The sequence below is a fragment of the Mytilus trossulus genome, chromosome 12 (assembly GCF_036588685.1).
Source record: "Mytilus trossulus isolate FHL-02 chromosome 12, PNRI_Mtr1.1.1.hap1, whole genome shotgun sequence".
In the NCBI taxonomy this organism is placed as follows: Eukaryota; Metazoa; Mollusca; class Bivalvia; order Mytilida; family Mytilidae; genus Mytilus; species Mytilus trossulus.
The window spans coordinates 42,919,129-42,932,937 of NC_086384.1; the positions used below are offsets into that span (position 1 = coordinate 42,919,129).

At 33.8% G+C, this 13,809-nt stretch overlaps 1 protein-coding gene across 1 annotated transcript; it reads right to left on the reverse strand.

Annotated features, from left to right (window-relative positions):
• Positions 1 to 2,762: 2,762 nt before the first annotated feature.
• On the reverse strand, positions 2,763 to 10,017 carry LOC134693437 (macrophage mannose receptor 1-like). The gene is made up of 5 exons (XM_063554261.1): positions 9,820 to 10,017; positions 9,152 to 9,272; positions 8,245 to 8,332; positions 5,173 to 5,377; positions 2,763 to 2,952 (listed from the first exon to the last, which is right to left on the reverse strand). The coding sequence occupies exons 1-5, from the start codon at positions 10,005 to 10,007 to the stop codon at positions 2,931 to 2,933; spliced, it is 624 nt and encodes a 207-aa protein (XP_063410331.1). The 5' UTR covers positions 10,008 to 10,017; the 3' UTR covers positions 2,763 to 2,930.
• Between the last annotated feature and the right edge of the window lie 3,792 nt (positions 10,018 to 13,809).

The following is a 13,809-nucleotide window of genomic DNA, read 5'->3' on the forward strand; positions in this document are numbered from 1 at the left end:
GACGCCCCTAAACGCACAAATGACGATGATAAAGGCGCGTATAATTGACGAGTTTTTTCCGGTGACGGATGAACTCGAAAGTGGTCTATTGAAACACTTGTCAGGGATCGTCAAGAAATACTTTTTTAAAAAACGTAAACCAATTATATCATAAATGTGTATACTAAATCGGGAATATCAAGTCAAACAAAGAGTTTTTCTTTTATTAAGAACATCTGTATAACTTGTATTTCTTTTAATACTTTACCACGCAGATACGCTTTTTACGCTTATACCCCCTTACACCGCGTATACGCTTTTTACGCTTATCCCTTTCCCCCGCAACTACGCTTTCCTACGAAAAGTCATGAATCTTGTCTTCAAAACGTTAATGTAAAAATTTTACGTACAAATAAATGTTGTGGCATTTAAAAATCAATAAATGAGACAATTGCAAGTGCTCATCGTAAGAAATGGGCGGCAATTATACACTTAATCGATGAATATTCATGAGATTCTCACACGTGTACACAAATGTAATAACAGGCGACAATAACAAATATGGCGGCCTCCGGCAGGCCAAGTGTATGGGATGTTTAGGAACAAATTGTGTTTGGACCAGCCCTTCAAAATATATCAGACGACGAAAGTATTGAAGGTGAGAATAACGGGAATGTATCTGATATAGATGAACCGTTGGTTAGCGAGGAGGAAGATGATATTGATGATGAAATCGTGTAGGATCAGGAGGATGGAAAATAAATTTATGATACTGGCATGAATGAGATAATATTGAGCGAGGCCAATCAAGATATATAAATGTTCGATAGTTTACCGAACGTACCGGACCTCAAGTATTATTGAATGCTGATATTAGTGAACTGGCACAGACATGATTAGTAAACATGTCCAAGAGACCAACCTAAATGCAACACGCAAACGGCAGCTAGCCGGACGAAATGACCATACCTGGACGGAGACAGATTTTGCTGAAATGTCTGCATATTTAGGTAAGTGAAAAACAATATCTGTACAAACTAACAATGGTTATACATGTACGTGTACGATTCATTGTAAGCTTGGTTGATAGTAAGAAAATTAAATTGTGATGCATAGTAAATTCCCTTTATTAAACTGATATATATATACATGTACATGTATGCAACCTAATTTTTGTTTGTGTCCTTTTTTTTTAAATTGTTTATTAACATTAATAATGTGTTAACTGTTGAAATTTATAGCCTTTTTCTTCTTTGCTGTGAATACCACTGTCACTCTAATATAACTGTAATCAATTTAACTATTGTCAGTTTATTGTCTTAATTTTGTATGCCATAACCATCTAATGTCAATTTGTTTGTGCGAATAAGATATTGTCTATTGTTTATATAAGAGAAGACAGTGACTCAGTCACAAAAGGTTCACATAAAAGTATTTATTTTTCGTGCAAATTTCATTACAGAAATTATTTCACGTTGAACGTGAAATTATGTCTTATTTCATGTTTTTTTGTGCAAGCACCCCCCCCCCCCTTTTACCACCCTCATTTACCTATACTTGTCATGAGCTCTTGTACACACATGGAAACACATACAAATACAATACAATACAAATATATAGATATAGGAAGATGTGGTGTGTGTGCCAATGAGACAACTCTCCATCCAAATAACAATTTAAAAAGTAAACCATTATAGGTTAAAGTACGGCCTTCAATGTACGGCCTTCATTATACACAATGTTTATTATAATGACATTGTGTATAACAAATTATGTACAATATATTCCCGGGTGAAGAAAAAGCGCCCGGGGAAAGGAAAAAGCGCCCGGAGAAGAGAACATAACGCCCGGGGAACAGAAAAAGCATTCGGGGAATATATATAGATATTTTATTGGCATGAGACAACTTTGTTAAGTTATGAACATTGATTTTAGACAAGTAATTTGCAAATAAGGCACAAAAACAAGTATGAATATTTCGATTTTAACAATAATATATGAATACTATTTCGAAAGACTAATAATGATGGATCACAGTTTATGCGGAAGATATATAAAATGTACGACATCAACATGATAAAAAAACATGTTTTTCAAAAACGATATCAAAATGAAAAATGTATAAGACAACTCAAATTTCACAGATAAATATTAATTTAATCAAAAATTAAAAGAGGTATACATAAAAATCATCCAAAAAGCCATTAAAACAGTTTTGGTTTAATAAAAAGATATAATAAACATATCTCAGCATCTGTATAAAAAAAGACCTGTTCACATGCATGCAGTTGCGAAAAAAAAGACTATTTAGTAGGACCGGGTTTCACCAAGTCCAGAGAATAATTAATTACGTAGTCCATTGTAAAATTGGCATTCAATCAAAAAGTGTACCAACAATTTAATATTAAACTACGGGAAATAACTTAATAGACACAAACCATAAGACCACACGACCACCTGGGCTCTACGAAAAATAGAGCTTTCGCTGGCCATGTGTTACCTTTCCACGTCAGTTTTAATCTAGAGGCGTACTGCAGTACATGCTATATAAGGCATGAAGACGTACTGCAGTACGCCTCTAGATTAATTCTGACGTGGAAAGGTAACACACGGCCAGCGAAAGCTCTATTTTTTGTAGAGCCCAGGTGGTCGTGTGGTCTAGCGGGACGGCTGCAGTGCAGGCGATTTGGTGTCACGATGGAGAGTTGTCTCATGGGCACTCGTACCACTTCCTGTATCTATATACATTGAAGTAATTTTTAACGATGATTATTGCACTATTTTATTGGTTATGTAGTCACATCTTTAATTTTCTAAAAGAAATTACGATTGATACAGAGAATTAATAAAAATAATCTGCGGTCGTCCGCTCCGGTGAATTCGAAGGTGGTGTGACTGGTGCATTTGTTCCGACTTTAGCCTCTGTTGTGACACGTGCATTTATACCGACTTTATCCGCTATCACTGATTGCTCTGCAAAAAAAAAATATAAGCATTTACTTGTTAAATTTTAGAATAAGTTTAAATTAATGATATAGGAAAAGAATTATTCACAAAAAATACATAAAGCTTTACCAAAAGCTTATTTAATGAATGAATAACTAAGAGTTCAGTTATTTGTGTTTGAAACGATAATAGTGTACTGTGAATTCATTTATTTTCGTGGTTACCAATTTTCGTGGATTTAAGACAATTTGCATGTTCGTGGATACTTGTTTTCGTGGTTTTGTAGAAGTCATAGTCTGTATATAAGACTAATACCTGTACACACGAAAGCCTCAAAATTTGGTATCGAATGAATAATAATGAATCCACAGTATGCAAAATCAGACTTTTTGATGACATGCAACACGTACAAGATGTGTTAAATTGTGTGGTTTTGTTTGTGATATCTGGACATCAATCATCAAGCCAAAATCGTAACATGCATTTAGAATGATATCACAATATCGTCCAGCCTGCATATTATCGTTCCACTTATTTCAAACAATGGTAGAGCCTTAACTGCTATATTCAAGTTTTCAAATGATAAAAGTATCGATGGAGACATGTATTGAGTAATCTATATTTTTCCATACAATATGATATCAACACTACAATACGCGCAGCATCTGTTAGCTCGTGTCAAATACATATAATTATATTATTATGTAACTGCAATTCGATTATAATCTTCATATATACCTTCATAGCCTTATGAACACAACTGTAATGTGCAACAAACCATTATTTACTTTTTGACTAAAATGTCCTTTCGTGAAGATAAAACTCGGTTTAGTTTAAACATATTTATTTATAGTGGATTGGGAAACAAGTTTTGCAACTTATATAAATCCCTTTCCACTTTGCGGGTGCGAGTGCAGCCTTGTAGCGGCATTAGCCTACTCTTTTTTCGAAATCTACAAGGGTGTCTTTAACGTGCAAGAGATATGACTCTCTCTTAACACGGGTCAGCCATTTATCGTCCCCTTCCGACGGACTATCATCGTTTCCTCAAGACACAAACTCGGTGCGTATCCCTAATTGTTTTCGCGATTTATGCAACCTGTAATTATTCATTTACAAAAGTTTATAGGTCGCAACGATACATGTAAGTGTTCGTACCAACACATTATACGTTAAGTCATTAATGTACTAGTGAATAAGGCGACAATAGATGTGATAGTGAGATAAGACGTGGCACGGTATTTGTCTATTCCAAATTCATGTATTTGGTTTTCATGTTATATTTGTTATTCTCGTGGTGTTTTGTCTGATGTTTGGTCCGTTTCTGTGTGTGTTGCGTTGTGTCGTTGTTCTCCTCTTATACTTAATGCGTTTCCCTCGGTTTTGGTTTGTTACCCCGATTTTGTTTTTTGTCCATGGATTTATGAGTTTTGAACAGCGGTATAATACTGTTGCCTTTATTTAAACCTCCGAAATCAATTAGGACTAGACAAATCAAAGTAACAAACAGAATCTGAGACAATCGAGGTCGGTTTTGTCGATATGCTAGGTGTTTCAAGCTACATATGTATGGCCATTGTTATATTATAGTTCGTTTCTCTGTGTGTTACATTTTAATGTTGTGTTTCTGTTGTGTCGTAGTTCTCCTCTATATAGTTGATGTGTTTCCCTCAGTTTTAGTTTGTAACCCGGATATTTTTTCTTCTTCAATCGATTAATGAATTTCGAACAGCGGTATACTACTTTTGCCTTTATTTATCAACTTACATGATAATTCACGCTCAGAAGGAAGAAAAAAACAATTGATGAATCAGAAAATATTGTGATGCTAGTATCTAAAGATCATTAGTGAATTGAGACATCGACACGTCGTTCTTTTTCATTACCCTGTTAGAGAAGATTTGCTTAACGCGCGCACACACATACATAGATATACGAAGATATGGTGTGAGTGCCAATGAGACAACTCTCCGTCCAAATAAAAAATTAAAAAAGTAAACCATTATCGGTCAATGTACCTGTAATTCAAGTCCGTAAAGTGTGAAAATGCAAAAGCGTAACGTATCCGCTCATAAACTAGTTAATAAATCAAACGATGGAACAGAGATTTTTTCACTAGTGCTTACAAATAAAAAGCTTGCAATTGGAAAGTTGAAGTCATGAATTTTGTCATAAAGTCGTATTTTTAGTGTAAATTGCATATCAATATATGTTTATACTCTCACGGATGTGTTAGGTCTTACATACTTTTCACAGATATATCGTTTGAATTGTCTACAGTGGACGTCATTCCACTTTCCCTGATATCTCATTTCTATGCAATCCTCATAATATTTATCATTAGGTTCTCCAGGCCACCAATTCTCAAAGGTTAAAGCTTGGTTGTCACTCCATACGAAATATCCTTCCTGTTTGGTATCCGATCCTCCAATGAAATACCATTCATCATGATCTATGAGGGAAAAGACATACTACATATACTATTGGCAATTATAATATGACGTGCTTCTTTCGTGTTAGGAAAAGCCCTTGCTCTAAATCCAATAAAATTGGTTTGCACATGCGTATATTTTTATATATATTATTTACTTAAAATAACCCCAAACACTTAAATAATGCACATGTTGTTACTAATTAATTTATTGTAATGTGTTGCAATTCGAAATTGACATATTTGACCTAGATATGACAACAATTCATGCTGGCTGTTCAAAACTCCTCCCTCTGACATTGTCAGTCGTTTGCTTGTTTACAAGAAAAGGAAGGTTCAAGGAAGAGCTTCACAAACGCTCTACACTTTAACACATCGGACATAGAAATTACTTACATTTTCCTTATCAGAATTGAAATAATTAATACAAGCTATGCTTTATTGTAGTTTTAACATAGGTAGGCATTATTTTCGTGTTATTTTAGCCCTTACTGTCGCTCGGGCAAAAATTATCACGAGTATAGTGCCTACCCATGTTAGATTTACAATAAAGTATAGCTTGATCAATTATTTTTGAATTAACAAGATGAATACATTTTCTATAAGAAAACAAAATAACATATTTAATTTATACAGAATTGAAAATTTGGAAGTCAAATTAAGAAAATAAAAAATCTTAACTACTAGTTCCTTGAGAAATGTGAAAACAATTTCACAAGGAGAACCTATTATATAACGGTTTTATAGCGGTTTTATTTGTACTTTTTTCTATGTAAGAAAGAAGATGTGGTATGCTTGCCAATGACACAACTGTCTACATGAGATCAACATGACACAGACATAAACAACTATCATGACTATATGTCACCGGACGGCCTTCAAAAATGTTTTTTTCTTCTACATCAAAACTTGATTCAAGCGTTACTGATGAGTCTTTCGTAAGCGAAACGCAGGTCTCGCGTACAGAAAAACAATCCTGGTATGATGAATTTATTTCATTACGAATGAATACAAATCGTTTCCGAGTTTGTTAACTATCTGTCTATCTAGCAGTGTTCTGCGGATTTGTACTTTTTCGTTTTACTTATACGAGAAATAATCAGAACAGTTAAAATTACTGTGCTTACGTGACACTGGTTTAACTCAACCAAATTGTGTACCGTTATTAATACCGGCGGTACAAATCATCGTTTACAGTGCTGTACAACTTGTTTTGACTTTCGAACTTTTATTTCTTGGCGTCACTGGTAAGTCTTGTGTGGACGAGGTGTATTTCTGGCGTATTGGATTTTAAACCTGATGCCTTATGTTAGCTATTATTCATGTTTTTCTTTGTCAAATATGTTCTCCTATTTATTTGTATTGTAGTCTTTGAATATTATGTTGTCATGTTAATGTTATATTAAACATTGCCATTAAATTGCGAGGTATGCCACAAAACCACGTTCAATCCACCGTTTTTTTCTTAAAAAGGTCCTGTATCAAGTCAGAAATATGACAATTGTTATATTATAGTTCGTTTCTTTGTGTGTTACATTTTAACGTTGTGTTATCGTTGTGTCGTTTGTTTTCTTTTATGTTTGAGTGTGAATTCACATTACTATAAGACGTGTCACGGTACTTTTCTATCCCAAATTCATGTATTTGGTTTTGATGTTATATTTGTTATTGTCATCAGATTTTGTTTCATGCTTAGTCCGTTTCTGTGTGTCTTACATTTAAATGTTGTGTCGTTGTTCTCTTCTTATATTTAATGCGTTTTTCTAAGTTTTAGTTTGTAACCCCGATTTTGTTTTTTGTCCATGAATTTACGAGTTTTGAAAAGCCGTATACTACTGTTACCTATATTTAGCATCGACGAACGCCATGCGTGTCCAAAAATCATGTAGGCTTTCAAAACGCTAGTTTTTTTTTGACGCAGTGAATTTTTCAATCATATATGTATCGTGTGCAAAAGTGTTTATATCGTACAAGAAGCGCACATAAGCGTTTATCGGGGATTGAAGTGACGTATATTGGGGTATGTTTGGCGTTTGTCTAACGGAGATGAAATGCACGCTTCGAAGGAAAAACGTTCCATGAACCTGTACGCCGCACGCACGTAATACATACGCTACAAGCGCGTCGAAAACGCTAAAGATTATTTTTGAGACTCGTTTAGGGCACGTTGAATACGCTTCAAGGTCGTTCGACTTTATCTAAAACGTATGCGGGTGTGATTTTAACAAACGCCCCATAATTAAACGTCCCAAACACGCATAAAGCACGGATTATCGTCCTAGATACGACCAGGTCGCGTCTCAAATACGTTCAAGGGACCTTTTTTTCTTGTAGCGTTTGTTCAATCTACGTTATACAAACGTTAGACAATACGTGACGTTACTTGAACGCCCGATAAACGCTTATGTACGCTTCTTGTACGCCCAATAAACACTTAATGCTCGATATGCAAACGATACAAATGTGATTGACAAGTTGAATGCATTCAACTTTACTAGCGTTTTGTAGCGTACATGGCATTTTTACTACGCCTGGTATACGTTGGAGCTATACGCTGATATGTGAAGTCGGTATTATAGCGTTCACAAGTCGTATACCTGTGCATTTCGACGTACTTCAAACTAATGCAATGCACGTCTAACGATTTCTAAGCGTTTCCTTTGCGTGTACCTAACGTATACTGAATCAGCCAATTTTCTATGTACGTCTGGTGCACGTCGGTCCATACGTCAATTAGTGACGCCGGTCTGAACACCTGTCCTCTAAAAATATTCTGTACATTATTTACTGAGATTTTTTACAATGAAAAAAATGATATCGGTATTAAATAATTGCGATCGTTGATTACATATTTGGTTTATCTCATCTTTTCATTATACGTCACTTACATAGTTCACGCATCTTGTCATGGACATAGCTATTTTCACTTCCGCTGTTGAGTTCAACAAGATACACACCAGCTTTCTTACACTTTTTCTATAATAAAAAAACACAACATGACTTATATTGCTTATTGGCATTCATACTAATTCTCAATAAGTTATTTCTATTCATTACTAGTTAGACCCCAATTTTTCCATGTTTTACTGTTTGAAGATCGGGCACCTGTGATTATACTGTGCTTGCATTCTTTCAGTTAATGGGAGTACTCTCAGATCTGTACCTATTTTTTTTTGTTGCGATGTAAAAGTACCCAGCCACGTCCACTTGAAATTTAGTTCATCTAATGAGTTAAGCCGTTTTCAACTGATTTTTATAGTTCGTTCTTATGTTGTACTGTTATATCACTGTCCCATGGGGAGATTGGGATCACGCTAACATGTTTAACCCGGACATATACCAAGTCAGTAGCATGTCATTTAGTGGTTGTCGTTGGTTTATATGTTACATATTTGATTTGTGTTCATTTTTTGTACATAAATAAGGCCGTTAGTTTACAAGTTTGAATTGAATTAGATTGTCATTTCGGAGCCTTTTACAGCTGTCTTTTTTATAAAAACATTTATCTATAAATTTGAATGCCTCTCCATATATCAAGATCTTTCAACCAAAATAAGACAGGTCTACGATGAATCAATTACCCCTAACTACCCTTTACTACTATTGTTACGTCAGGAATTATACGCTATATATCCAACCAATTTTTCCAGTTTTTTTTCAAGTTTTCTTAAATTTTTATATTTTTGTCAAAGGGTCAAAGGATTCAAGTCATATTTTGTAAAACAATTATGAAAACAAGCCGAATCAATTTTAGTCAAGGTATTCGGTACCAACTTAAATATTTATTCCCTTTACCTGAGCAACGTCATATGTTGCCTTTAAACTAACAGTCCTGTAGTAATGGCCATCATACATGTATGATTTGGAGCGTGTTTTCCATGATGTTCCGAAAGAACTCCTCTCTATATATTCATCACTGTAATGATAATGGTAAATGTCAAGATCACATTATCAGAAAATATAAGAATGAAATGAATTCCGTATGTAAAATGAATGATTCTTGTATTTCTAATTTCATAACAAAGTTTTGTAAGGCAGAAACTAAAAAAAAAACTAAACTTTGTTTACATACTATAAAAAAGGTAAGCTAAACACGAACATTCATTTTTGTGTATTAATGCGACTGCCATAGACGTAAATGATATACTTTATTATACTTATTGACGATACATTGGTCCTCATATTAAAATTTTCTAAACATTTACAGATAAATATATATTTTTTGTCGAGTTTATGCCAGGACCTTAACTTTGAGAATCAGTGAATTTTGAAAAGATGTTCTGCTATGATTTTTTTTCGTGAAAACATCTTTTTGGTTGATTTAGGAAAAACGTGTTTTCTGTGGATATTTTACGATCCGGTTTTGTAAATGTTCAGAAGCAGCAGATTTGTTGACCATAAGATTCGATGATATTAACTATAACCACACCAATAAAATATTTCAAATCTAAAAAAAATCATACCTCTCACAAATGAAATACAGTTTTTCGTCACACGAGTAAGATTCCCAGTAGCCAAGATAACCCATCCTGGTGCAACTGGTTGCAGCTGTTTCAGTGTTTACAGTTTCTTGCCAGTTACTATATTCCAATTCACTACTTTTGCTTGCAGTAACATATCCACTAGATTTTTCGTCATGAACAATACCCATAAAGAACCCAGTACCTAGTTGTGAGTTAACTAAATCTAATTAAATAAGGGACAACATCAAAAGATCGATGTAGGATAAAATAAACACTAAAATCAAATAGATTGGGGGTGGGGGGGGTTAAGATTCGGCAAGTTTTGTATATATAAAATCGATTTTCACATATAACCCTATTGGTCAATCATTTTTTTCCAAATCATGTTAAGAGGGGGGGGGTCAGTGAAAATCTATGTGAATTAAGTTTTTTTATCCTACATTGAACTTTTGTCCCTAAGGATTTGATATATAACTAGCTATCATGTTGAAAATATAATACGTGGACATAATAATCCTTTCATTGTGAGCTTAATAATCGTTTTTTTCTGACTGAACTTTACCAGAAAAAGGATTGTGCCTGTTATTCATATGATGGAAGACAAAATGTTTCATTCAGTTTAATTTATATCTGAAGCTTGCTTGCCCGTAACTGCTAGTAATCGTTGTTATTTTTTCTTTTGTTTCATATTCTGATATCGGACTCGGACTTCTCTTGAACTGGTATTTGCTGTGCGTGATGTTGTGCGTTTGTTTTACTACATTGGCTAGAGTTATAGGGGAGGGTTGAGATCTCAAAAACATGTTTAACCCCGCTGCAATTTTGCGAATGTCCCAAGTTAGGGGCCTCTGGCCTTTGTTAGTCTTGTATGATTTTTAATCTAAGTTTCTTGTGTCTAATTCGGAGTTAAGTATGGCATCCCCTATCATTGAACTAGTATATATAATTGTTTAGGAGTCGAAGCCGCTGCTGGTGAACGTTTCGTCCCTCAGGGTAATACCAGCCCGGTAGTCAGCACTTTGGTGTTGACATGCATATTAATTATATAGTCAGTTAACAAAACTTTAAATATTTAGAAAACACGAAGGATTTTCTCATCCCAGCCATAGATTACCATTGTCGTATTTGGCACATATTTTTGGATTTTTTTATCATCCATGCTCTTCACATTTGTACTTGTTTGACGTTAAATCTATTTTGGTCTGAGCAACACCTAAGAGTATTATGTAGACGAAACGCACGTATGGCGTTTTAAATTATATCCTGGTACTTTTGATAACTATCAGCTATCTATAAGACCAGATTTAATCCAACATTTTCTTCTCAACAAAATGTCTGTACTAAGTCAAGCATATGACAATTGTTATCCTTTCGTTTGATGTGTTTGAGCTTTTGCTTTTGCACTTTAATTAAGGATTGTCCGTTTTTAATTTTCCTCGGAGTCAATTATTTTTGTGATTTCACTTTTAACTCTGTCACAGCACCCTGTCCGGATATTTGTGAGGTTAATAAGTTCTTTCATATTTTGTTGGTGGTGAATTCATTTGTTCTTCGAAATGGTGTTTATAACCAATATGATATATGTGATATATGCACTGCCCACAGAACAGTGATAAGATGGTGATAATGACTGAGACGAAGTTGATGTCATTATCGCTGTCACAGTCAATACTATTGCCCTACGGGCAGTCCAAGTATCACGATGATGACCCGTTTTTCAAGATTTATTTTTTTTTTATCGAGGAAAAATGTTTTTGAAAATTCTTATGAATTTAAAATGTCTAAAGCAAACTCTAGAAGTTGTACGATTTCTATGGCAAAGAGTGAAGACCAGTCGTACACATACTGCCATTCATTTAAGTGCAAGGGAAACCACGCCCCATCGGTCATTAACAGAGAAGCAACGTCCAAACGGTCATTATCAGACGACAAACACGCCTAAACGGTCATTAACAGACGAAAGTCACGCCCTGTTGGTTATGATCACGTAAAATGCTGTTAACGACCGGCTTTCTATAGATAGATATAGGAAGATGTGGTGTGAGTGCCAATGAGACAACTCTCCATCCAAATAACAATTTAAAAATTAAACCATTATAGGTTAAAGTACGGCCTTCAACACGGAGCCTTGGCTCACACCGAACAACAAGCTATAAAGGGCCCCAAAATTACTAGTGTAAAACCATTCAAACGGGAAAACCAACGGTCTAAAAGACCGTTTTGTTCCGTTCATGACCGATGAGATTTAATACTGAAGAATAATGTGATCTCTTTTTATCCAATAAGAGAAGCTTATTTCTTAACCAATATGAAATAATATTGAATATTACAGTTAATCCTACTGCTGTGGACTGTATAATAGTTGAAAAAACCGGAGTTTACCAAAGTTTCCAATTTTGTACTGGAACTGCAAAGTCAATCTGCGAAGCAAGATTGGTGAGTAAGACATAAGTATACACTTATTTACAACAGAGACGAGAAAGTTCGTCCATCTAACTTTAATTGCGTTTCCTAATACATATGCCAATTTGTTATATAATTACAAGTTATCCCATTGTAATTTCCAAAGATTTTTTCTTAAGTAAGACGAGAAGGTTTTCGACTTTACCTTAATGTTCGAGCGATTTCTATTTAAATCTAAACGCTCGCAAAAATAGTTAAAGCTAGTGACAATATTTTTTTATTATTTTATTATTTTTGCATCAACAATTTATATATATATATAAAAACAAGTCTCAATTGAAAGCTAAGTTCAAACCTATGATTGCGTTGGATTTTTATACGTGTGCATATAAAACAAATATTTCATTATAGAAGGGTCTAAATACAGCAAAAAACAACATTTTCCAAAAGACCAAAAAAATTTAAAAAGTATATATATATATTTAGAGTCTATAAGAATCTACCAACCAGTAAACTTAATAGGTACATGTATTAGATCATCAAAATTGACAATGCTACACAAACAGGAAAAATTATTTGAGACTGAAAGATTGTTTAACATATTTCTTTTGAAAGGACTATTCTACTTCGCATTGACACGAGTGATTAAAATGCATTAAACATCACACTGTACAAATATAAGTCTATTTACAGTTTCTTTTATGATAAGTCATCGCTAAATCAACGGTTTGTTCAACCTCAATTTATTTATGTTTTATCAAAAAAGACGGTCAAGATTGATAAAAGATAAATATACACTTTTTTTAAACAATGTGTAATATATTACTTTTCAAGTCCATAGAATAAGAATTACAATGTACCTAGTCGTCAACTATCTCTGATATGATATCAATAAATGTTTACATTATAAACAATACATTTATTTATTTTTTGTATGATCAAAAACAGCTAATGGTCTTTGTCAAAGATTTTTGTAAAAATTCAAAAAAACTTTTCTAATTCTAACTGAAAAATAGAGAAACAATCATTCATTTAACTGTTATGAATAAAAACAAAATCCAAAACACTTTTGCATTTTATAAAACATGTAAATGTACTGACGATCTATACTAATCTACACATATTGTGAAATAATTTATAACAAAATCACTTGAGTGTGTAGGTAAAGGTAATATCTTTCTTAGGTTAAGGATGTCTGCTTGTCATGTTTTGGAATTTTTGTCAGATTTTGGGAATCCTCTGTTTTTTTCCATTTGAATGCCTTTTACATGTATAATTATAAGTCATTTGTAAATGTCTAATAAAATTTTATTTACTTTTCAATAATAATTGAAAACTTTAACTGATCAATGATAAAGCTATGGAAAATCAAGAACATTTTCCCGCCAAAATTCCAATGGCTTTTATCTCGAAAAGAAGCACATGGACCCCTATAATGTTTTTGCAAGTTTGATTCTTCAATTTATTCCCTATCAATACGTACTAGTTTTAAAAAAAAAATGAAACTGAGCAGCGAACATCCTTAAGTCTTTCGGAGTAGTCTTACTAGTCTACTCTTCAAGGAGGGTAGTATACCTCACTCAATAA

Excerpts from the sequence above, each read along its gene's own strand:
- LOC134693437 (XM_063554261.1), bottom strand. The coding sequence starts at position 10,007 with ATGGGTATTGTTCATGACGAAAAATCTAGTGGATATGTTACTGCAAGC. Across the intron at positions 8,333-9,151 it reads CAACATATGACGTTGCTCAG|AAAAAGTGTAAGAAAGCTGG; the intron begins GTAAAGGGAATA and ends TTTTTATTATAG. Across the intron at positions 2,953-5,172 it reads AAACGATATATCTGTGAAAA|AGCAATCAGTGATAGCGGAT; the intron begins GTATGTAAGACC and ends TTTTTTTTGCAG.